At 43.0% G+C, this 26,513-nt stretch overlaps 2 protein-coding genes across 3 annotated transcripts; one reads left to right on the forward strand and one right to left on the reverse strand.

The window, feature by feature from the left end:
• Nucleotides 1-25: 25 nt before the first annotated feature.
• wdr25 (WD repeat domain 25) lies at nucleotides 26-8,979 on the forward strand. The gene is made up of 7 exons (XM_087779265.1): nucleotides 26-123; nucleotides 1,619-2,321; nucleotides 3,890-4,037; nucleotides 5,842-5,972; nucleotides 6,650-6,820; nucleotides 6,893-7,033; nucleotides 7,623-8,979. Exons 2-7 carry the CDS (start codon nucleotides 1,686-1,688, stop codon nucleotides 7,842-7,844), a joined length of 1,449 nt encoding a protein of 482 aa, XP_087635391.1. The 5' UTR covers nucleotides 26-123; nucleotides 1,619-1,685; the 3' UTR covers nucleotides 7,845-8,979.
• Nucleotides 7,978-26,513, reverse strand: begain (brain enriched guanylate kinase associated). 2 transcript variants are annotated; one of them, XM_087779263.1, is made up of 7 exons: nucleotides 24,913-26,513; nucleotides 20,589-20,623; nucleotides 15,633-15,794; nucleotides 14,987-15,053; nucleotides 14,015-14,122; nucleotides 13,235-13,318; nucleotides 7,978-11,180 (listed from the first exon to the last, which is right to left on the reverse strand). In XM_087779263.1, the coding sequence occupies exons 1-7, from the start codon at nucleotides 26,500-26,502 to the stop codon at nucleotides 9,705-9,707; spliced, it is 3,522 nt and encodes a 1,173-aa protein (XP_087635389.1). In that variant the 5' UTR covers nucleotides 26,503-26,513; the 3' UTR covers nucleotides 7,978-9,704. The 2 variants fall into 2 exon arrangements, with proteins under 2 accessions (XP_087635389.1, XP_087635390.1); XM_087779264.1 differs by lacking the exon at nucleotides 24,913-26,513 and adding an exon at nucleotides 16,061-16,221 and having other exon boundaries at nucleotides 20,389-20,774.

A 26,513-nucleotide genomic window follows, 5' to 3' on the forward strand; every position in this document is an offset into this window, starting at 1 on the left:
TGTCACGCGTGTAAGTTATTAATGTTGACCATACTGCTTTTATTCTGAAAGATTGTCTTTGCAACTCAGCGGATAACGGAAGTGCACTCGTTTTTTTTCCTGGCTAAAACTAGCAAAGTAGAGGTAAAATTAAAATGTATCTATTACCTAATGGTAATCTTTTGTGCTTTTAGATATGCAGAATATCCAGAAGTTCACGCAAGTAGAATTTTTTTTCTCTATAAAAATATGCATAGAACGCCCAGATTGGAAACATCCATACATTGCTTAAATATACAGTAATGGAAACATAAAACACAGTTGCAGTGTATTTTTAATTGATTTAATTCATGAAATTAGCGTCGCAAGTGATGGTAAATGTCAGTTAACATGGCACATGACACAACCATGAAGCAGCATTAAACAACCAATTTGCTTTTTGGTTTCCGTTTCCAGGACGCTGATGCAACAATAAAGACTCATGAAGAGGTCTCATGGGATGAACTGGCATACGCCCCAAAATCAGATTGTTCATGTGGATGCAGTGGCTAGAAATTGCATCACATTTGTGACACACTTCTTTGAGTCACTCGGAAAATGTCCTTTTAAGGCTAAAACTTTCTTTTATTTCCACTTCTTGCTCAACCAAGTTACTGGACGAAGAATCCTGTCCAACTTGGTTTCTGTCTGGTTAGGCTTAGTCAGAAGAACCTTATCAAATAAATATTTTATGGGATGAATAACGCAAAATAAATATTAAGAAGCCAAAACAAGAAGGAGCTGTCTCGCCTGCAGTTGATTCAGAACTCTGCAGCGAGAATTCTTACCCGCTCAAGTAGAAGAACTCACATTTATCGATCCTTAAAACTCTTCACTGGCTTCCAGTTTCTTTTAGGATCAACTTTAAAATTCTGGTTCTTACTTTCAGATCTAATCATGGTCAGGCTCCTCCTTACATCACTGATCTGATCCAGTTATTAAGTTATGGACTATAATAACCAGTAAAATTCACCAATTTCTGGTTAACCTCCTCAATACAATAGGTTTTAATATTTTAGGTGTGACCTTTTTGACTATATATGTCATAACTTGCCTAATATTTCCTTTTTTTTTTAAATGTTGGTTTCACTGGAAAACAGAACAGTTCAATTGTGTAATAATGATGGTAATCATTAAATGATAATTAAAGTAACGTAACTGACGCAAGTAGAATTTTTTTTCTCTATAAAAATATGCATAGAACGCCCAGATTGGAAACTTCCATACATTGCTTAAATATACAGTAATGGAAACATAAAACACAGTTGCAGTGTATTTTTAATTGATTTAATTCATGAAATTAGCGTTGCAAGTGATGGTAAATGTCAGTTAACATTGCTCGTCTTACTTGACCTTTTATCATATATTTTATTGAGTATTGTTTTGATTGTTTAAGCGCTTTGTGACCCTGGTCTGGAAAAGCGCTCTACAAATATAAATTACTTACTTACATACAGTACCTATTTCTTGTATATACAAAGTTCAACAAAGAAACGTTTTTTCCTCTGAATGGGAATATTGTTTTGTGTTTTTATTCATCTTGTGAAGAAGCCTCATAAGAGAACCTTTTTATTCTGATATTCTGTCTTATTTGTTGCAGTTCCACTGATCGACCACCAACTTTCCACATGTTGTCTCTGACATCATGACTATAAAAGATTCATGAGATGATGACCTCACTAGTGGCCTACGATGATTCAGAGGAGGAATACGTGTCTGGTTCAGTAGAAAAGGAAACATGTGACTTTAGAGAGGAACCACCTGGTCCAGTTCTCTCTATGGGTCCGCCCATCTCTGCAGGCCCCCCAGACTCTGCAGGTAAACCTGTATCTGTGGGTCCTCCTGTCTGCCTGGAATCTTCTCTCAGAACTCTGGTGCAATCTCATGATGGTTTCATCCACACAAACGTTTCATCGAGCTGCACTCCAGCAGCTTCATGGTGTCACCGGAGGACCAGCTCTCCACTGCAGGTCCCTCAGAGCGTCCACAAGAATTCCGCCTCTGGCATGAAAAGACTCGGCAGTGTGAGGCCGTACGTGTCTAAGAGACAGAGACACGTGAGAACTTCAGAAGTCACAGCTCCTGCGTCAGAAGAGGCTCAGGCCGGGGAGCAGCTCATCCTCGCTCAGGTGTCGGAGAGAGTCGGGGTTCATCTGACTGAAGAACGACGATCTGACATGATTCCCCAGAGACTTGTGAGGAACCTGGATGGCCACCAGGGGGCGGTCAACACCATCCAGTGGTGTCCTGTTCCTCAGTTCAGTCATCTGCTGCTGTCGGCGTCAATGGACAAGACAGTCAAGGTGAGACTTGAGGCGCAATGTTCCTGAGCCAGTGTGGCGTTGATAAGTGAGAGAAAGGATTATCTGAGATATTTCTGTTGATTCACTGACTTGACGTGGAGACAGAGGTACGATTCCATGAGACAGGGGTGGGCGATTTAATTTCCTCTGGGGTCACACACCTGTGACTGTTTTAAGGGCCCGTCAATCCAAAAGAGGAGCGAAGGGCTAAAAATATGATAGAAAAACTTTTTTAGAAAAAACAAAGCAACAATAAATAGTAAAGCAAGAAATATCAACATAAAATAAACCTTACTTTGGCAAAACATATCTATAAACCATTTGTGTAAAAAAAACTGATAGAAAAATAACCTTTTCCTTTAAATATGATGTAAATATTTTCTTCATTTATCTCGAGGGGCAAGTTACAAAACAAATGGAATGAATAAGAGGCATTTTTACCAGCCGCACAGAAAGTAATTTTTATTTATTTGTTTATTTTTCTAATGATTATAACTGTCTGGACGGTATTTTATTTATTTAAAACATGGATTGGTGGCCTGGGATCTTCAGCTAGAACAAGCCTAAAATATAGATGTTAAAAAAAAAATCGGAACAATATCTCCTGTCAGTTCTGCAGTACTTTATAGTCGTTATAGACAAGCAATTTGGATGTTGCAAAAGTGTGTCCTTTGTCTGAGAAGAGGACGACGAAAAATACCACCATCCATGACCTTGATAGATAGATAGATAGATAGATACTTTATTCATCTCCTTAGAGAAATTCACGGTTAGGCAGCTCCAGAATATGTTACAAAGAGATAGAACACAGAGGCATGCAAGTTATGTACAGTCTAAAATATACTGAAACATATTTTAAAAAATAAAATAAAATAAAACAAAATAGAATAAAATAAAATAAAATAAAAATATTTAAAAAATATATATAAATCGTTAAAAAGGATGGGATGAGTATATGAACATACATTTTTGTCTATAACTATAAAAGGAAACGGATTGCTCCGATTTTTTTTAATCAAAATTACTTTAATGTTCGTTTTATGGTTATACATGCTATTCTACTTTTTTTGGACTTTTTACCTGAAGGTCGGTCCGTATATACAGTATATAGTCTATATAAAAAAAAACGCGGTGCAATAAAGGTTGGGAACCGGCAGGGGGCGCAGTTTCTTTTAATAAGGGAAGCAATAACCTGATGGCAAAGTTATGATGCCAGGCTGTTAATTAAACTAGATGTAAATATTTGTAAATATTATTATTATTATTATTATTTTATTAATATTCCCGCTTGTTATCCATCAAACTTAATCATCAGCTGCTTTCTCAACAGTTGTTTATTTGTGTACTGTAAATGTTTATGGAAAAACATCATTATTACTTCTAGACCAGGTGCTGGTTCTGGTCACTCAAACAGGCAAGCGTACTGGACTGACGACCCTGTGACCACTTCTTGTCTGAGTCATCCAAGATGAAACCAAGAACCGCTGCAGAGTCCAGTGGGTCAGCAGACCCGCATGTGTTCAGTGACTAAGAGATTATTCTGAGCTGACGGTCCTCTGTGTCTTCAGGTGTGGGACGCAGTGGAAAGTGGACGGTGTCTGAAAGTTTACTCCGGCCACTCCGCCGCCGTGAGGGACGCTTGTTGGACGCCTTGTGGGACTCGACTGGTCACCGGCTCGTTCGACAACACAGCTGCGGTCACAGACGTGGAGACGGGTGAGAGACCGAAGACATTGATCAGTGCTGTGGAAGATTCTGTGTTGGAGATCAACTAATGTGAAAACTCTCCTGACTCACTCGCATGTTTCAAATGTTGAAGTCTTCCTCTCCAAGATGCAGTAAGTCCCTCATCATGACCATGTTTGGAAGTCATTACTTTATAAAGTTTTCCCCCGTCTGGAATATCAGCGAACAAGAGGTTATGAGAGCGGATTCCATTATGAAGTAATAATGGTTTCACTCCTCCTCCAACCATTCCTTTTGATGTGGAGACTTCGAGGACTGATGACACACATGCTTTGTCTCAAATCGCATATTTCTCTTAGTATACTAGAAGTTAGTATGCATCAGGATAGTGTACGTACTAACTAGTACGCAAATTCTCCACAGATAGTATGTCTCAAATCAAACACTGCTGCTACACACTAACCGGAATTGACATGACAGCTTCTTCTTCTACTTCTATTTAACGATGGTTTCAACCAGCTGTTTGAACGCTATCGCCACCTGCTGGTGGCACGTTTTGCAAGTTTGGAAGAAGAAATAAAGAAAAAACATGAGAATCGAAATTTTCGCAAGATATTTAAGCTGGTATCAGCACTGAAGACGTCTCATTCTTCTACTGTTGCTGAAAATGCACCTGTAAGTATATATATATATATATATATATATAAATATATATATATTATATATGCATCTATATATGACGTAACTTCCGTTTAAAACGTCATTAAGATGGCGGCCGTTTAGGGTGGTTAGTGTCCATCGAACCATACTCAGTTTTGTGGGCGTTTTAGTACGCCAATTTAGTGTGCATGGCGTACTAAATTTCGCATACTAAGAATTGAGACGCACTTATGCACTAAAAATACTAACTTTGAGTATGCAAGTATGCAATTGGAGACACAGCAACGGTGACAAACATTGATGCTTGACTAATCACAGCAGAGTGGGTGTGGTTATGGTAAACAAGATTTAATCTCCAGAAAAAAAAAGATTTTTCAGTGGGCGGGCTTAAGCACATTTTCCAAGTGTAAATTAATATTTCAATGAAAATATATTTCTGTACAAACACACACATATTGATGAGTACAAAAGAGGTGTAGATCAAGACTCACTTAAATCAACACATTAGTCTGGCTCCAGCACTTAAAGACCAGGTGAGTCTGACGTCAGTAACACCAGATTTGGAGTGAAAGTATTTTTAGAAACCGAGGGATATATTTAGAACAACAATCAGACACACACACGCAATCAGTCACTGAAGAATTGCGAAAGAAAGGGCGAGTGTGGAGAGAGAGAGAGGGAGAGGGAGATGAAGAGCCCAGGGCGATCAATTGAGGGGAGACAATGAAGGGAGGAAGGGAGGGGGGAGTGAATGGGGAGGCAGAGATAAAGGGTACCCAACAGATTTCATTGTCTTAACAATATCGCTATAGTTACAGTGTTCGCCTTCTCTTTTCTCCTCTTTTTCAATAACGGACACAAGTGGATTTAAAGGAGCAGCTGCTGACAGCAGCACTTTAGTCTAGACTAGAACCTCAAACCCTAAAAAAAAAATACAGTTGACAGGCACAACTGTGAGAGTCTGAGGTTTTGGTTCTGAAGTCACAAAAAACTTTTCCCGGTTGAACCTTTAGAAGTCGGTTTTCCAGCTCAGCCTGACATCCTGGTTTTATTTATTTTTTCATTCCCTCTTCTCTTCAGCCGTTGAAGTGTCATTTTTCTGCTTCATAAAAGATTCCACGATGTTTTATTCAACACACATGAGACTGACGTGTGTGTGTATGTGTGTGCGCAGGCCAGCAAGTTGTGAAGCTTGACAACCAGTTCAAAGTGATGTGTGTCTCTCTGCACCCTGACGCCCCCCTGGTGGTTGTGTGTGGAGGCTACAGTCCATCAGTCCAGGCCTGGGACTGTCGCACTAAGAAGGTACACACTGAATTGCAATGTGAACCCGTTCTTCTGAACCGACTGTTTCCGGCAGGGGGCGCAAGCGAGGAAGATGAGGAAAAGCATTAATATGATGGGAAACCATAAACAAATAAATGATACGCAATAATTATAAATGTAACATTAAACACAAGGATTTCTTTAGTATATATTATTTTATAAAATTGTCAAAATATTTGAATTATATTTATCTTAAATAAATCATTTAAAAAATAATTATTTCATTATTTTTTCTAATTATTTTGTGTTTCAAGAAATACTCACAAAATATTTTTGTTTAAGCGTTGCTAAATTTAAGTTGAATTATTCGTTGCCTTCCCCTCAACTCTTGTTCACGGATGCAGCTGAGACTGGTGTCGAGTGTGTCGGCGAGGAGGGGCCCGAGCTCAGGGCTGTTTGTTTCACGCGACTGGGAAGACGACGACAACACTGACAAACAGAAGTGATGTCACTGCGTGAAACTGCTGCTGTCAGAGGATATTTTTAGCTTGAACTTCACTGTGAAGATGCACACAAACAAGCAAACAAACAGCTTTTTGTCAACTGTGTGAGTCGTCCTTCATGGACTGAGGTGTAAAAATAACATTTTGGAGTCCACTGAAGTGAACCCTTCTTCTCACGTGGAAAACTACGACCGACTCTGTGGTGGTCCTCAGGTGGTGAAGGTCTACCGTGCGGCGGTCCAGCAGACTCTGGACCTGCTATTCCTCAGAGGAGGATCAGAACTCATCAGCAGCTCTGACTGCGTCAGCAGGGACTCGGCGGACCGAACCCTTATCGCCTGGGACTACCAGACCACTGCCAGACTGTCGAACCAGATCTACCACGTAAGGACGCACACCGTGTGTGTAGATTCTCTTGTGTAACACAGACTCACATCTGTACCTCGGTCCTGGCAGGAGCGCTTCACGTGTCCCAGTCTGGCTCTTCACCCAGTGGACGACGTCTTCGTGGCTCAGACAAACGGGAACTACCTCGCCGAGTTCTCCTCACTGAGACCATTCAGGATGAACAAGCGGCGCCAGTATGAAGGTCACAAGGTTGGTTACCATGGTGACCGGGAGGAGGGGATGTATGTGTGTATGTATCAGTCCGTCAGAATATTGAATGGTTGAATTTAATCATTAAAATGTTAAAAGATCTTTTTTTAGATTATGTTTTGAGCATTTAATGATCTTTGAAATAATTAACTTTAATAATCGTTTGTAAATTAAAACAATTTTTTTGTTGAGAGATTTGATATTTGAATATTTTTTTATCCGTCCATTTTATATGGAATATAAAAGGCTACAAAGAGCAAGTATATTTCAAATATTTAATTTTTGAAACTTAAATAAAAGAAAAACAACAACTTCAATCTTTCAATATAACAATTATTGTATTCCTGATTATTGAGTTTCAACAGTTTAAATATTATTTCAATATTCCGATTGCTCTGATATACTTCCACACTATTGTCCGACAATAGTTATTCTCACATTGTTCGCACAGATGACACATTGTTGTAAACACACTCATCATCTTAATTATTTCTAACATCAACTTCAGTGTCGACTCTGTGTTGTCATGGCAACAGCACATAACCCTGCTAGTGTCCACGTCTCCTCACGTGCATGTCGCCCCCTGCAGGTGGAGGGTTACGGAGTGCAGTGTGACTTCTCGCCCGACGGGTCGGTCCTTGCGTCGGGCTCCTCCACCGGCTCGCTCCACTTCTACGACTACCGCAGCAGCCGCCTGCTGCGAGTCCTCTCGGCCCACCGGGAGCCGTGTCTGAGCGTCGCAATGCACCGAGTCTTACCAGGAACCGCCGCCTCCTGCGACTGGAGTGGTGAAGTCAAGGTTTGGGGCTGAAATCTGGGATTGATCCGACCTCAAAGAGTCAAGACGGACCTTTTGATGTGGCGTAACTAAAAGATCCTGAAAGATGGATTTTGGGAGATCTGAAGTGATGGGACTCAAACACACTAAAAACCTCAGCAGACTGTTTATTTACCAACACAGTTTATTCGTAGACAAACAACAGAACCACAATCATGCATCGGACTCTGTCACGCTCACTCTTCAGCTTTTGGACCAGAACCAGAAAATCTAGTCCAAACTAGAAAATAAAACGGCGTTATGTTTGGAGAAACAGTTCCCGCTACCTTTCATTGTCGGTACAGAAAGATTCAGAACTTGTACGTGGCTCGTTCATTGAACCGTTGTAAGCATCGGCAAAGAAATCCGTCCAAAAACTTCGCAAATGAACCTGGTAAAAAAGTCTAGAAAGAAAACGGTTGATCAACGTGAAGGTTGACGGAATAAAAATGTTCACTATAAAAACCCAGGATGAAATAAAACGTGCAACGGCGGTTTTTCCAACAAATAGCGTTGTAGGTCTCTGATGGACCTCAATGCCTCAGACCTGATCCTGAGGCCATCAAAGCAAAATCTATCGCGATAAACATCATGACCAGGATAGAGAACTCACTGAAAGAAAAAACTTGAAAGAGTCAAATCATAATAACAACCTCATATTCAACCACTATTCTGTTGATAAGTCACTATTTTTTCCCATAGGGTAGGTATGTTCTCAATCATGTTTTATTAATTTAGGACCAGGTTTCACAAATGAATAATAAAGTTATTGGGAAAAGAAGAACTGTGTCTCTTGGCTCAGGTCTTATTTTCGTTACTCATCACTGCCCAGATTCTACGATCCATTTGACTCTCACTCGTGAACAAGACCCGAGCAATCTCAACACACGAGCTACCACAACAGAATTATCCATGCTACAGTATTTCCAGCAGGATCATCTGAAACAGGAAGTAGCGAACAGAGTCGTGAACATCCACTAACGTTACAGCAGCTAAATAGTTCGTACACAGTTTCGTTGTCGACATGCTGTAAAGGAACATTCGTGCACTAAAGGGTATTAAGGCCAAAGTCACGAGTGTCCGGGTACCCGGGAAACAGGCAGCATCAGATTCTATCCTAAAAATAAAACTCTTCAGTTCACAATCGAGTTCTACGTTTTCTTCCTCCAGGAAGAGCCACTGAGCGTCTACCCCTGGACCGCTGGAATCCTCTGTTGAGATTGGAATTCTCCATCTCTTGCTGGTTTGATTTTCCCCACAGAAGAGTTAGCACAGTGATCAGAAACAGAATAACGTGGAAATAAAGGTTTTGCAAAATGCGTCTCAACTCTCACACTGCTGGATTTTTGTGCACAAGTCGAGGAACATGGCCCTGGCAACGAGTCGTATCTGCGTACAGAGATCTATAAAGCTGTATGATTCCCTTGTTGTGCTTCAGTTGGAGGATTTGCGTCCTTTTTGTGGTCAGCCGGAAGACCTTTACAGGGTTATCGTAATGATCAGACGAGAGGTTCACTGGTGGACGATCAGTGAGCAGTTCTCAGCTCCTCAAGGGAGATGGAAGCTTTGGCAGTGAAGAAAGAGAATTACCATCTTCTCTGTCATCAAATGTAATAAAATCTTTGATGACTACAAAGGGTTCAGGACAACAGTGTGAGATTCGAGAGGCCAGTCTGGATCAGGATTCGGGCAGGAGCACAAACTCGTGTCACACAAGAGTAAAAACAAAACATTTCGCAGACAGGGAACGTGCCTTTGCCAAGATACATAACAATGATGGTCAAAACCTTGATCACAGTACGATGCGCTCACCCGTGCGACGGACTTGGTCATGCATTTGAGGACTCTTGAGGTTTAGTTCAGCAGCGTTCCGTAAAGCTGCGCTTTTGTCAGACTGTCCTTCCTGGTCAGTCCAGTGCTGCCAAATTTTTGGTATCTTGGAGAGGTCTTCTTTGGGAGCGCGGGGCCGACGGTAAAAGCTGAGCTGGGTCTTGGGCGGACAGCTGGCCGGGGGCTTGGGTAGTGCTGAAGACTTAACGCTTCGAGGGAGCTTTGGTTTAGAGACTCTCCTGAGCTGCCAGCACTAGCATAGCTTTTCTTGGCCACGCCACTGTCTCTCTCAGTTCCTGAGAGGACAGGTCCTGATTCAGAGTCTTGGCTGTCCTCCTGAGCTCGGTACAATGCAAGCTTCTTCTTCTTCCGTGGCTCCAGTGGTGGTTTTTTGGGACCCTGGCTCGGCGAGACTGGGCTCATCCCAAAACAATCATCCAGCATGCGACTGTGGAAGACGTCATCTCCCTCTTGGACATTGCTGTATTGGGAATCCTTACCCTTGCTTGAGGGGCTTAGAGTGCTATGGCACTCAGAGAAACTGTACGGTGAAATCCTTCCTGCTATGTTACCGTAAGAGGCCGCTACAATTGCGATGTCCTCCATGCTCAGCCGCCTCCAGTGATTGCTCAGCTCGTCCTCAGAGACTTCCAGACCGCTACCAGGCGCCTGGACTAACCCGGTCGTAGAGCCCATACTGTGTGAGGACGGCAGTCTGCGACTACTGGAGTGGTATGGTTCACTAAAACAGGAGGTGGTTCTCGTGTATGCTGCTGGGGTTCCTTTCTGTGGACTTCTGGGGTCCACCATGTGCTGGATGCTGTGGGACTTTGTGAAGCCTGGGGGATCTTTGTCGTAGGGTGATACACCTTTATGCTCATACTCGCTGCTGCCGCCGTCCCTCCACTCCATGTACAGGCCCTGGTGGGAGGAAGACAGGTTTCCGCTACGAATGCGCGGACATCCACCGGTGACCCCATCCTTGTCATCTGAAGCGAGACTGAAACTGGAGTAGGAACTCGAAACTGGGGGACTTCCAGTCCCATATTCATCCCGATGGTACGAAGATGGCGGCTCATGGTGAGAAAAACTTCCAGAGGGGTACGCCTCCTCTTCCGGGTTGCTGTCGGTCGAGTTCTGGGCATGTAGACCAGTGCTGTGGAGGTCAATACTCTGCCTTCGGTCTGAGTCATGCCACCGTTCTGGACAATAAAGGGCCGTATCACTGCAGTATAAGTCGGAATTCTTGTACATAATACGCCTGTTCAGGTTGTCTGTACTTCCTGTTACGGTAAGAAACTCCCCATCGTGTGGCCTCGGGCTGGTGGAGCGGGTGGACGGACAGCTGCGGCCAGGTTCTGGCTTTTCCAGGACCTTGGCGATTATGGACGTTGGCACCGCCTCTGGATAGACCGAGTGACACGTAGGCACAGTGGCTTCACTGGCCGGATGGTGTTTCTCCATGTGGGTACTGATGCGTTCCTGCAGGTCCGGAGGCAGCTGAGTCAGAGACACAAGAAATCAGTTTGGTACCGAAACCTGAGAAAAACAAGCATTATAATTGGGACTTCAACTCTACTTCCATTATTAAATCTATCCACCACTCGTCGAGTCCTTAACAAATCACACATGTCATGAGAGTCATGATCAAATCGTCGCTTTATACAATTTTAACACCAAACGATTAAATATTCAGCCCCGTCACATCCAGCTTCTGGACCCTAGCCTCACTTCTGACAAGAGTCTCAGAACATCCCCAGGTGGCCACGGGTGGAGGAAGAAAATGAACTGATGGAAAGATAAATCGCTTGTTATTGTGACAAGTTCATTAGCCAGCAGAGTCCCCTGTGAGGCTCCCAACCGCCTTTTAACCGCAAATTAAAGCAGAACCGGAGATTAGAGTCCTGGAGGAGCCACACTAATGGACCCGCGGCGCCGACATAAAAGCAGAAGGAGAAGAATTTTAAAGAGAGGCGTGAAAAGACTGTTGAGGAGCCTTGTTTGGTGCGTTTGATTCTTCCTCCAAGCTAAACATTTTCCTGTTTGATCATCTACAGAAGTTTGAAGCTCTGAAGTTTTTTTGGGGGTTTTCATTATTTTTTCATTAGACGTTTTGTATCAATCTGGTTTGTGCAGCCTGTTACATACAGCTTCAGATTCGAAACCTGCTGCCCTTTATGAGGAAAAATGTATGTAATGGAGGTGCAACCCTGTAAAGAATGAACATTTTTACCAATAAGATTTTGGCGTGTCTGCTGTTGAAGCTAGCCAGGGCTAGAGGGAGCCCCGAATGGTCCTAATCCTTTATCAACCCCCCAAGGAGTTGCTGTTGGAACGAAGGTGACGTCACAAGCAAGAAATAAACTGCGACAAAGGCAAAGAAACAAGCTGCATCTCGAAGTGGAGCTATTTTTAGCTCCGCTGCAGTGAAGATGGAAAGTAGGTGAGCGATGTTAGCCGTTATCCAGCCGATCTTAATTAGCACGTGAAACCGCGAGCAACAGGTCCCGGTTCCATTCCGAGAAAAGGGATTATTTCTGTAGCTCGTTAATAAACGCTCTCCGCTAACGGGCGCTTTGATCCATGTCTTACTCTAGCGATTCAGTGAGACGGGTTCCTGTCTTTCTCAGGCCCGCCGGATCCAGTTCTGACCCGCTTCTGTCGCTCACTGGAGATGTACGACTTGGTGCGGAGAGATCCAGGATCAGGTGTAGTTTTTTTCTGTTAGCTCTTCGTACCAACCGGTACCTATGAAGTTGCCCTCAGTCGCAACAAGGTTTGTGACTACTTTCTAAAACCTGTTGGTTCTCACTCTGTTAGATTAAAAAATATTATACACTATACGTATACGCCATACTTAAATTAATGCTAAAAGATAATCAAAATATAAAGTTTTAATTTAAGTATAAATTACTCGCTTCATCTCAGAGCTTAAACGTTTGAATACACATTCACAATCAACATTTCAATCAGACTCACACACTGTCTCAAGACAAGCTTGGAACAGAATTAGAGACATGACACCGGTTATTTAAACGTCTGTTTGTCTGCCTTTTCACACCTTGGGTCGTGGATCAAAAGAACGAAGCTGGACCCATCCGTGAGGGGGGGACTAGGAGACAGAAACCCCCACCCAAGAACATTTGAATGATTAGAAAAGGAAACAAATTAGGAAGGAATCTCCACAGCGGATCGTGGCACAGGAAGCTTGAAGGAACTAATATGGCGATAGGGGGAGGACCTCTCCGCCCGGAAATTTGCCTTAAATATAGCGATGTTTCTACAGTTTGAGACCGTTTCTCCCGGGGCTATTGAATTGTAAAGTCGCCGGCAGAAAGCGCATCCGCTCGATCGTAAAGCTTGTATTTTGTTTGACTTGAAACGGCAAATAAACGACCCTCGTCCATATTGACCTTTTCTCTCCATACAGCGAAGTATAAGAACCAGGAAGTGACGGCGTGTTGGAGCGAACGGAACGGACTCCTGTTTTGTCCGTTTTAACTTGGACCCTTGAGTCTACAGGTGGGGTTCAGACACCGAATTTGTATACTGACCTCCGACATCTTGTGTCCCCTATGTTGGGACTTGGAGCACTGCAACAGCTGAACGGCCAGGTTACAGTCCTTCCTGTAGACGTCCTGTGACAGGGAGGAGGTAAATGTGAGGTTGTTGGTTCAATACCACTACACCAGAACCAGTTGACAACAACAACAGAGTTGGCCCTGTTGCCAAATGCGGTCTGGTAGAAATACCCGTGTCCGTAAAATATCGGTGTTATTGGAACAGATTTTATACCGAAACAGAAAGGGTCAGATTCTTTATAATCAATCAAATGTGGAGTAGCTCCGCATCTGTGCCTCTTGAGAACCCGCTGACCCCGGACAAGCACACTCAGCTCCGGCCCGGGTCTTCTAAACGTGACCTGCGGCGCCGCAGCGGATGACTGACATCCTCCAGTCAGCTTCCCTCGCGAGCACAGATCAATGTCGCCCCAAATTGAACTTCCGGGGCCGCTCATCGATCCGCGCTAATCACTATCCAACAGTGCCGGCCGAGGGTCCCGCTGCAGCTGCAGCGCTCACCACCACCTCTGACTCGGATGAGAGACTGAGGATTGCACCTGGACTCTCGTTTCTGTTGCCAGACACTGAGCTGTCTGTGTTGGATGAGGTACTATCTTGGCACAGAAACTGTTTACCTGGCAACAGATGACTCGTCAGAGGGCAACGGAATCATTTTCAAATTAAAGTGTGGACCTGTGACGTGCCTCTCACCCTGTCTAGCTGAAATGAGAGCGGTGACCTCTGAGCTACACCAGAGCGACAAGCACTCACGTTGTCCTCTCGGAGCTTGTTGATGGTGATCTTGGCCTCCATCAGGTGGTTGTTGAGGACAATGATTTCCCGACTCAGCGCTCGCTTCTCCTCCTCGTGGTTCTGCGACTGCAGACAAAAGTTTTTCAAAAATCAGTTTGCGGTAGGTGTGTTATTAGCTGAATTTAAACCTTGCGCACACGATAGGGGTCAGCGGTACAGATAACCCACGTTCCGTTCGTTGGTTCCATGTAGTCATATATCTCTGCATATTTTGCATCACTTATAAACAACCTCTTTGCTGTGACTCTTCGACGTTATCTCCGCACAAGCGCCCACAGCGATCCCACTCGACCTCATCACAGAACTTCTCATTTTTGACGTCTTCCACGAAGTTCCTTGACCCCAAAATGTCACGCGAAACATCAAAGCAGACGAGTCCCAGCAGAGGATTTGATACCAGGCTGTTTGAAATTCACACTCGAGGGTGACGGGTCCATCAGATCTTTTCTTTTATTGACTCTCAAAGCTGTAGTTCAACTGTTCGTGTCATTATTGTATTTCTCTTTGTTCATCTGACTTGGTTCAACCATCTTTCTCTGTTTCTCTGACAGAAGGGTTTTATTAGGGGTGTTGGAAAATATTAATATGCAGATGTATCACGATATTCTTTTTCACAATACTCTATCGATATTTGACAGTACTGTATCGATTATTCAAAAAAAAAATTTATGTAATACTATAGTTTTTTTATGGTTTATAATTCAACAATGTGTGTATGAATTAAAATAATCGTTGTATTATAATTAAGATACTAATATTCACATAGTTTTTTCATTTTTCTCCATTGAAATCCCATGCAATGACTGAGGATGAGAGGATACAGTCGACCCCAGCAGCTATTAAAGCTAAAGTTGGGACATATTTTGATATGCAGCAATACTACATTTATATATTTGTTCCTACAGTATTGAAATATATCAAATCACTCACCGTCTCCAGCATCTTGTCCTCGAGGTCCTGGTTGATCCTCTGGAGTGCCGCATAGCTGCTCTGGATCCTGAACCACAAGAACACAAGACAACTTTTAACATCCTACAGAACACAATTATAAAGTTATGATATCTATATTTTAACTTTGTGTGATAAAGATCTTACACAAGCTCCAAATAGAAGCTAGCGGGCATTAGTCTGCTAGCAAGACTAGATTTGAGTAACTTTGGGAACATTTTCCTTTGATAGCCACCCTTCTCTGATGAATGAATGTCCCTATATTTATGTCACACACTTTTTATAAAAAAGAAATTGCAAGATGCATGTCTGATATTGTCATGGGGCCTTGACAAATGTGGAGAATGGCCATATCTGGTCTGTGGGCAGTAGTTTGGAGTTTGGGACTGGTTCAGATTGTGTGTCTAAAAGTCTGCAAAAAATGTATTCAGTCTTCATTTCGGTAACACAATTGTCATATTATAAGTTTTCGTAATCTCACTAGCTAACAAGTCCTTACAGTTGTGACCTGTTAGCTGTTTAGCGAAAGAGTGAAACGTAAATAACATAAAACAAATTACAGTGTTTATCTCAGTTTGAATTTGGACTTAAGCCTGTGATAAGAGATATTCTTGTTCCAGTCACTGACCTGCGAAGCTTCTCAGAGAACTTCTCCAGCTCCTCTTGCGCTCGCCGCAGCTCCGTCTCCAGGTACTGTCGCGTGGAGTCGAACTCGGTCTCCATCATCTCCAGTTTGTGCGTGGTGTACGAGAGATGCTTGCGCAGGTCCTCCTTGTGGTCGTGCATCGAACTGCAGACACACAACACGCTGACTCTGAGGTGGTGTCCGAACAGTTTTTGTCATTGTTATCCTGTTTAGAAGTAGCTAATGATGCTAAGGTTAGCCATTCATCTGGAAATGTTAGTGAATATATGAGACAAACAAACAGACTGTGGTTGAGGTGTGATGGACGAAGCTCGGATAAAGGAGGAGGGGGTTGAAATCCATGAACGCTGGCTGAAGATGGGCTGGTCGTAATGATACGGCCAACGATGATGAAGTGACGACTCTCTTACCCTCGCTTGTGTTTGCCACCATTTCTCTGCGATTTCAGCGCTGTTTTCCCGATATAGATCTTTTTCATGTTTGTGTGTATGTGTTTGTGTTTGTCCGGTCTAAACCAGAACTTTAATCCTGGCCTGGGGGGTCAGTGCGGTGGGAGGTTTTGGAGGAGATCCTGGAGAGAAACAATAGAAACACATTTTAAATCCGGGTGACAATACAGACAAAAACACAAGCATACAATTCCTGGGTCTGATGATAAGGTTCCAGGGTTGACTCAGTACTTGGGTGACATGTGCCAGTCTTTCAAACTGAGCCTGAGAAACCTGGGTGTTGTCTCAGTTTTCTCTAGTTCAACACTGCAGAAAACTGACCAGAAACTGTTTCCTTCAACTTAGAAAAATCTCTAAACTTGGGAAAATGATGTCACAACATGATCTTAGAATCTATGTGTTTGTGTCTCGTTTAGACTATTCTAACATTTTATTTTCATGTCTAAAATAAGAAGGAGCTGTCTCGCCTGCAGTTAATACAAAACTCTGCAGCGAGAATTCTGACCCGCTCTAGTAGGAGAACTCACATTTCCAGGTTCAACTTAAAAATTCTGGTTCTTACTTTCAGATCTATTCATGGTCAGTCTCCTCCTTACATCACTGATCTGATCCAGCCCTACACCCTGGCTAAGGCTCTTAGGTCTGTGGATCAGAATCTACTGATGGTTCCTGGCACTCGGTTCAGGACCAGAGGAGAGAAATCCTTCCAGGCTGTTGCTCCTAAGCTTTAGAACGATCTTCTCTCCTTCTTGATTGATGGAGTCTACGGACTCCTTCAAGAAACTTCTTATTTGTGCAGGCCTTTCCCTGATTTTCTGGACTCCTGTGTTTGTCTCATGTGTCTTTATCTTTTAAAGTATATATTTTAACAGTATTTTGTTTTGTTTGTTAAACCACTTTGTGACCCTGGTCTAGAAAGGTGCTTTACAAATAACCTTCACTTAGTTACTTCCAAAGTCACTAAGTAGTGCTAATGTAGCTGAGGTGCTAACAAGCGGTTAAAGACGTGTCTGCCCGGTGGGATGGATGAGCGTACAGTAGAATATGTCGCCATAGCAACAGCTAGAACCAGAGGTCACATGGCGTTGATTTAGCGACTCCCAAAGTCTCATTGCTGCTGCACGACTCCACGTGTGCGAACACCTGCAGCCGCTCCACCAGAACCAGCTCACCCAGGGTTTCTGGTGTTGAAATGTTAGCAGCCTGGTCTCTCCGCAATAAACGTATCTCTCGTCGCAGACCTGGAGCTGCTGCGAAGCTTTTGACTTGGTGGACACAAAGAAGCTGCTGCTGGTTCTTATCAGCCACATGCAGACGCACACTTGTGTAACTCTCAGGTCCTCATCACACCAACAGGTGACTTCTCACGGATTGAGAGGACAAGCATCACCGGACTCTTGTGTGGTGAGTCGATGGAGGAGTCATGCCAGTATGATCGATGTTGGAGTGAATGAGTCAACCTCTTACAACAGGAGCTGCATCAGGTGGGTCAGAGGTCAGATCTCTTATACCACAGCCAATGTCAAGAAACTAGCAGGCGAATCTCCCTATCTTGTCTGAGCCCACTGGGACTTTCCTCTTCAGCTCCAACTCACATCCTGCTCCTGACTTTGTCTTTTAAAAAATATAATTTCTTTTTCACTTGTTTTCCATTTTACTTACACTCAATATTAAAAAAAAAACATTTACAATTTATTTTGGAGTTGATGATATGCATGGAACATTTACATGCATACAATGTGATAATAAAGGTTTTATTGGCGTGAGGTTAAGATTTCAAAATTCTCGTTCATTTGTTTTCCACTTTACTTAAATCAATATCAAAAAAGAATATCTATGCTTTATTTTTATATAAGCGTTTTCCTCTCGAGTGGGAAAATAATCGGTGTAGAAGCCGCCATATACGAGATTTGAAACTTTTCCTATTTTATTTTGTGCAATTGAACGCATCAGTTGGGTACTCACGAAGGTAAAGTTGTTCTAAGTGTTTTCTTACAGTGTTTAACGATCTATCATTCTCTATATCACTCCTGGACATCATGGGTTGAATTAGAAGTTTTAACGGTAAGTGGCACTATTTACCTCTCCTAAATTGACTTGTGCGTTTGTAGCCTAGCAACCATAAGATAGCATTGTTAGCCAGGTGTGAGCTTAATTGTTATTCGCTCTTTCGGTGTTTGTGACAGGAAGAACGTCGTTGCGTTTATCATCCAAGTCAACCTTTAACTTGGTTAAAGCATCTGGAAGCTTCACATGGTCAGTTCTTTTGCTTCACTCACAGAGTTGATATTTTAAAAATGAAGAAAACACAAACACACAATAAATACAAATAAAATCAAATATAGATATTCAAATAAAAAAACGTTACAGTTAAAAAAATATATAAATGAACATGTTTCTTAATTAAATCAAAGAAAAAGTGGAAAAAAAAGATTTCTTTAATGATGAAAAAAGAAAAGAAAATCAATGCATGATATTTTTAAACGTGTCTGTTGTTTGTTTGCTGACAACCTCAGTGATGATCAAAAGGTTCATGTCATGACCATCTGTTCTGTTCTCTTGTTTTAATCAAACATATTTCAGTGATGTGTATTTCTGACAGTCCGACTTGTTTGGAGTACTTTGTTGTCGTTATCGGATCAAGGTTTGTGTGTAACGCTCAGACACAAAGCTCTTACATACAGTGTCTTCTTCAAAATTTTACAAGAGCATCCTCCTCAACTGTCTTCTCTTGGATGAGCAGTGGTTCTACTCTGAGTCTCTCAAAAATGCTCCAGCTTCTCTCTCAAATAGAGTCCAGAAACATGCAGAGAAAACTCTTGCATCTGTGATCTTGTCCTTTAGTGATACACCTGAAGTGGCTTGGCTGGCATGATATTTTGCTAACTGATAATCTAAACCTTTGGGTTTGCTAAATTGCTAACTGCTAATCTAAACATTTGTGCTCGCTAAATTGCTAACTGCAAATCTAAACTCGCTAGCACGATAAGTAAGGTAAGGTAAGGTAAGTGTTATACTGCTGCTATAAACCTACATGCTAGGTTGATAAATGATGTTCTTAACTAGCTTGTTGTCTTATTTTGTTGCCCTATCTATACCCTTTCATGCTGCACTGAGCTGAATTGATACATTTCCATTATGTAGTAGTAGTACAGGTGGATTACTTTTATTAAAACCTAGATTCATTAAATACTGTAAATGGAGTAATCCGCATTAATCCACCAATATCAGCCATATTCAATAGAAAAATATATATTTCATGGGTTTATTCTTTTTTTTTCTTCTTAGATTCCCACATATGATGCTCTTAAGTGGCTTGAGTGATAACTTAGTAACTACTAATGTAAAATGGCTAGCATGCTAGGATGCTATATTATTATTTTAACAAGCTTAAATTATAAATTAGTAACTTCTGATGTAAGCTGACTAGCATTCTAGGTCGCTCAATTAGGGCTCTTGACTATCTTGAGTGATAAGTTGGTAAGTACTGATGTATACTAGCTAGCATGCTAGATTCTAAATGAGGCTCTCACCTAGCTTGAGTATTAACTAAATAACTACTGATGTATACTAGCTAGCATGCTAGATTGCTAACTGATGCTCTTAACTACCTTTAGTGATAAGTTAGTGTAAACTGGCTTGCGTTCTAGGTTGTCAAATGAAATTCTTAACTTCTCTTAACTATCTTAAGTAATAAGTTAGTAACTGTGGATGTATAGTAGCTAACTAGCAGCTTGGTTACTAAATTCTGATTTTAACTAGCTTAAGTAATAAATTAGTAACTGTGGATGTATACTAGCTAAGTAGCAGCTTGGTTGCTAAATTATGCTTTTATCTAGCTTAAGTAATAAGTTAGTAACTGTGGATGTATACTAGCTAACTATCAGCTTGGTTACTAAATTATGCTTTTATCTAGCTTAAGTGATAAGTTAGTTGATGAGGATGATTTAGAAAACAGCTCTTGACCATCAATCTATTCTCTTACAACACAACAAGATCCAGCTGAGACTTGGAGCGGATCAGGAGTGACAGGTTGGAAAAATAAACCATGTGCATCATAACTAAATTAAAAATACTAAAACAATCTCTATGTTCATGTTGGCACTCTTAAGCACTTCTTCTATGTTAGCACGTCATTCTCAGTAGTGGCACCTCTTACAACTGCATCAACACACAATGTTGGATTTAAAAAAAAAATCTGTGCTAAAAAACATGCAAACTGCAAATGTACTGTTGCTGCCTCACACACATGCACACAAACAGACTCACTTCCCGGTGTGTTGTCTTACCGTTCACACGCTCGTGGCTTCATCCTGCCTGATCACGACGTTCACGTGCCCGTCCTCTCGTTCACGGAGCGTCTGTGATTCTGGAGACGAGCTGGTGGGCGGGGGGGTGGCGGGGGGGGAGACACAGAGGGGAGGGCTGGGAGCTGAAGCAAGGGGGGAGGAGGGGGAGCCGTGGAGGTGAGGATGCACAAGCGTCTCACCTGGTGGCACGCTGCATCTCCCCGTCCGACTCCTGCTGCAACACAGGAAAGAGCAAAACGTCGGTGTTTGCGCTACGTGACGTCGACTAGTCTCGGGGTTGGGGGGGCAGAAGTACTCTGCAGATGAGCTAAATCCCCCCCTCAAGCCCCACAAGGAGAGCAGCGACACAGCAATGTGTGGCGGCGCTGCCTCGCGTCAGACCGGCGACAGCAACAGATTTGTTTGCTCTTTTGTTTGTTGCGCTGCATCATTCATGAGCCGCGTTCACTCTGATCCTTGTTTCTGGTGCAGAACCAATCACTGAGCTGTAACACTGGCGAGGAGGCGCCGCCGACCCCCCCCCCCCAGAACTCTCTCATCTTTTTTATCTTGCAGGGGGATACTCTCTTGTCACCGGGGGATCACCCCGTGACCCACGTCGAGTCGTGCGAGACTCCAAAAAAGACGAACGAGGCGAAGAAGATCCTGCTGCGGGAGGACATCACGTGAGGGCGGCGCGGAACGTATGAGGCTGACGTGGGATGGCCAATTGATGGATGGCCAAGGAGAGGACCTTGATGTTTGCCGATTATATGGTGATTTGTAAAAGTGGGTAACTATAAGTCGTAGGAAGAGCTTGAATCGATTCATCTGGATTTAATTCAGAATCTGCTCTTGAACCTTAAGAATGTCTCAACTCTATCACACTCTACTTTAGACTGAATTCTCATTTTAGACAAAACAGTCTACTTCATGCACGCTCTGCCCTCTACAAGCTGTTGCTATATGTTTGGTCAGGAGATACACCATAGCGCAGCATGTAGAGGGCAGATCACACATTCGTAGAACCACAGTTACGACTGTAACTGGGTTGTTTTATGTGCAGAAAGAAAATAACTGAATGTATATTTTATATTGGTCTAATATTACATTAACATTCACATAATAAATAAACCTAAAACTTGAATTATGTAGCCGTAGTGAAAATGATGTTTTAGTAATTTAGAGGTCAGAGGTCAGGGGGTCGGAGTGAAGAAGTGCAGGCGACTGAGAGCAGAAGAAGAAAGTAAAGCTTTAGAGGAACTAACGTTTATCAGAGTCAGAGTTGAAGAGGTTCAGTGACTAGAAAGAGGAGAGAAAAGGATGGAGATAAATTTGGAGATAAAGAAAGGGAAAATGATGATGACGGTCCTGAAGGAGAGAACGAAGGTGAATGTGTTGTTGTGGAGGCTAATGGAGAAGCCGATCAAGTCCCGGAGAAGAGCGGAGTCTCCGGACTGTGAGTCATCGCATCGTTTTAGAACTTTCAGTTCATTGACGGACAGCAGGTACGAGCGGCAGCTGCTGTTTGTGAAAAGTCACTGCAGCTCATACGAGGATGACTCATACAGCAGCATGCTCGGTTATCCCCCCTGTATGTCCCACAGTGGAGGGGGGGAGACCTGGAGCATTGGCTGAGCGATCGACTGCAGTGTGAGACGGAGTGGGTGGGAGACGGTCTGTGACGTGTCCGTCTGATCAATGAAGTGCCGCCGAGGAAACACACATCCACTGTCCTCGTAAGAACCCTTTGACCCGTTCTAACTTTCCCACCTCCAACAGAAGGTCTAGACATCAGTTTGTTTTCATTCATAAATTGTTATTCATTTTTGCTGCCTAAGTATATATTCAAAATATTTCAAACCAAACAACCAACTTTTCAGCCATGTGTCATTACTGTATATGCTCAGTTTAGATCTTTAAATCATGTCAATCTGTGTGATTTGTGAACGCATGCTCGCTCAGGCCCAATGGCCTGTCTTGGTTTTCCATGATTTATGGCAATCTGATACGGACAAGAAACGGGTTAGTAGTGTCAGTACGCAATCTAGTAAATCAGCGACCCCTTCATGCATGTATATCGCACTAAAAAAAAAACCACTTTATCTATGTAACTGGTGATATAAAGTCTCTACAAATCTTAAAGCGTCACATTTCTGGACAATGAACTGGATAAATAATCACAGAGTTTATAGCCCTATTCGCACAGGATAAGTATTACCTATGGACCATCTGGTAATTTGTAATGTAATAATTCCGTTGCAAATTACCTACTGTAATTAGACAAACACAGACGTCGGGTGATACTACTAACCTGTGTGAATCCGCATGTCTGTGTTTGTAATTCTGAATGCCGCATATATGCCACTGTAACGGACTTCTAGGCACTCGCCATCGTGTTAATATTTACTTCTGCTGTTTTATTTTGAAGAGGTTGAAAAGGAAGGTAGATCAAGTTTGTTGTTTTTGGGGGGGAAGGGTGTTCCGCATGACTAAAGTAAAGAAGACGTGCGCACTGCACTGCTACAAACTAAGTTCCAGCCTCGTTGTTTCCAACACGAATACACTTTTACACTGCTGTACAACACTGTGTCTCTTCTGTAAGAATAATATTGGGGCAATTTATATGCAGGGCAGCGCTCTCTGAGCGTCTGCTCAAGATGCGAAACGAAAGAAAATAAACGGTTGTCCACTTTATCTTCTCTAAACGAAGAATGCTTGGTTACACTAACTTTCTCTTTAAGTAATTTTACATCTGTATCTCTTGGTAATGTCAGTAAAAATGACTATTTTACAAGAGTAACATTACCATGTTACTCTTGAATAATGAAAATAAGTAAAACACAAACTCTACAAACAAAACTTGAGATGCAAATGGACAACCAATACAAAGCTCTTGCTGATTCAGCGTTTTGGTGAGATCTTTTTCTTTAAGCACTTAATTGTAGTTTCATTGCAGGTCATGCTATCTTATTTTTACTCTTATCTGAACGTTGGTCAGTGAATATAATCCTGACATTCAACCAGTCAGCGGTACAAAAAAGGTTGGGGTACCCCTGATCTAGTGGTAAAATAAAGAGATAGAGTTTGTGTCAAGTATCTTAATAAAAGTGTTTTCCCCTGTGAAACGGTGGTTCTTCTCTGAAGCTCCGAGTATATGACAGGGCAAACAATTGTCTTCATGTTTCAAGTAATTGTACACAGAAGACACAACATTCCAGTGTTGGGAGTATCATACATTGATGTTTGTTTGTTAACAAGCTAGCTGGGTTCTGACTACACACCGCTGAGGTGTACTTTTTCAGAGAGTTGTGTATCAGCCCGAGGCTGAAACCCACACAAACACTGAATTATTAACGCACGCCCAAATTCTTTGTTTCTCGAAATGACTTCCCAGCAAATTAATGTGTTTTCTGAGTCGAAATGACAAACGTTTGTTAGAATCCTCGACAGACAGCAGAGATGGAGCGATGTCAAAGAGAGCATTAATGAAGTCGTAGATCACTTAGACTTAGGCAAGACTTCGGGGCTGAAGCGTTTTACTCATCATCTGTTTACTTTTCGTCTGTAATGAATGTATTTATCAGATAGTTATGAGTTTTGAGACGACAACTTTCATTTTGTGTAGCTGTTTTACTTCTAAGGCAAAGAGAAATTCCCAGGAACCAGGAGTATGCCTCATCCATGGATTGTCAAATACCATAATACATGCATATGAAGGTGAGACTCTGGGTCCTGAAAGCCTTTTGTCGCCTTCATCTTCTGTAGCGTCCATCTTGTTTTGAAGCCTTGACGAATAGAATTGCTTCAGAACAAAAGCTCTTCCTTTGTAGACGGTAGTTTGAGCTGTGGAGTACTTCTGGAGTACGTCTGGAGTACTTCCTCTCTCTTTGCGCTTGATGGAGTCTACTGACTCCTTTAAGAAACATCTTAAGACGTTTCTATTTGTTCAGGCTTTTCCTTGATTTTCTGGAACTCCTGTTGTGTTATCAGTTTTATCTTGACCTTTAAAGTATATACTTTATTGAATTTTGTTTTGATTGTTTAAGTGCTTTGTGACCCTGGTCTGGAAAAGCGCTATGTAATAAAAATTACTTACTTACTTACTTATTTACTTACGGTTTAGATTGCTTGGTATGTTAATTCCGTAACATATTTTTTTCTTCGAGGCTTCAATACAACATGGACATTACAGCCAATTGCCATGAACGTATTTGAATGTTTAAGGGTCTTTTGGGAGGAAGATTCAAATGGATATACTCAAAATAATCCCAACCCTTAGTCGACATGAGAGTGAGTAGAAAATGAGTGTAGTTTGCATATTGGGTGAACCAACCCTTCCAGCCAAGAGTCCATATAAGACTTTCTTCTGCCACATCTTAAGGTATTTTATTTCTCAGCCACGAAAAAACATTCTAGCTGATCCTGTGTCCTGCATATTAATGAAGGTGTGGGAGGCCCAACGAATTCCCAAAAACATCTGGGAAAACATCAGTGTCTAAATGATCCATGTTCAGTACTTACTGTGAAGTTGACAGTTCTTGGCAGGGACGTGGACCTGTAGGACGTTTGTGGACATCCCTCTGGCCAGAACACAGAGGACACCTGAGGAGTCCCATAACTGTCCTGAATGAACCTTGGTTCCTTCTCCCTATCGGGATCTGAAATCTTGTTTCTCTCCCAGGACCTGTCATCCGCTCTTTCCTTTCTTCCTTCTGTCCTGTGCATGTTCTTCTGTCTCTTCTCGTCTTTCTCCAAAACTCCATTCCTCTCCCACCTCCCGGTACGGCCGTCCAGGTTCTTCCTCCTCTTTTCCACACCTTTTCCATCCTTCTCCAGCGAGTCAATGTCGTCATGTCTCCTAACGCCGTCGATGTCCGTCTCTAGGTACAGCTTCCCGGTCGCTGGTTGCGTTTGTATCTTGGTGAACAGGTCCAGCTCTCGGTGTGAGCTGGAGTGATTCTTTCCGGCGACCGTCCTCAGCACGTCCTCTGGCTCCAAAATCTTACAGCTGGGCAGAGTTTTGCTCCACTGGTGGAATGGAGAGACCTTGACATTAGTCTCGTGTTCTTTGATGGTGTGAAGGTTGGTGGAGCCTGGCCACGGCCCCTTTGGGGAGGAAATGGTAATTGACGGCAGGCGTGTTGGCGGTGAAGACAGCGGTGCTTGAGGAAGGCGTGGTGGAGTTGTGGGTGGTTGTGGTCGTGGGGGGGGAGGTGGTTTACAGCGTCTCAGTGTGACCTTCTGCTGAGATGGATCACCTTTGGATTTAATCACCCTGCCGGTTACCTCATTGAGGAATTTGGAGAACCTATGGCGGTCCTCATCATAGTGCCTCTGAGCTGAAGTGATCCCAGCACTCTTCAAAAATATGCTCTGACTTCCTGCCTCTTTCTTAAGCACCACTGAGGTCTTCTCCACATGGTCTGGTTCGGAGTCTCGTCCGCGAAAGATCAGGTTTTGGTAGATAATTTCTGTCTCAGCAACCTCGGATTTATTTTCTGGGTCTTCTTCTGCGCTCTCCTGTTTTACCGTTGACCTGAAAAGACAAGTCGCCCCTGAGCCCCAGCTGTTGGTGTCCCAGCTGCCATCGTCGTCGCTGGAGCTGCCATCCTGGTCCTTCAGTGTGGGGCTAGTGCTCCCCTCACTGAGACTGGGCCCAGAGTTCTCCAGTATGCCGACCGAACGCCTTCTAAAGCGAAATATAGAACCCTTCAGGCTTGGCAGGGAGCCCTGGAACCTCTGCAGAGAGCTTTTGTGGCTAGGTGGAGATCCTGGAAGGCTGCTCACAGACCCCTCGAGGCTGGATGGAGAACTTGCACAGCCCTTTTCCAAAGTTGTAAAAGAACCTTTGATTAAAGGCGAGGACTGCCGTCTCAGTGGAGGCTCGTCCTCTTGATCGCTGTAGGTTCCTGAGAAAACAGGGCAGGAGGCTGTGGAAGAACAGGAGCCTCTGTCTTGTCGGGAAGACGTCCTTCTGGATCCTGGCTCATGTCGCAGGGTGGCCATCATAACCGCCCGCCTGCCGCGGCGCCGCAAGCCCCTCTGGGATCTAGGCTGTACAGATTCAAGCCGAGGACCGTCATTTGAGATGGACACACACAAGTGGACCATACCAGGCAGGA

The sequence above is a fragment of the Callionymus lyra genome, chromosome 18 (assembly GCF_982586985.1).
Source record: "Callionymus lyra chromosome 18, fCalLyr1.hap1.1, whole genome shotgun sequence".
In the NCBI taxonomy this organism is placed as follows: domain Eukaryota; kingdom Metazoa; phylum Chordata; class Actinopteri; order Syngnathiformes; family Callionymidae; genus Callionymus; species Callionymus lyra.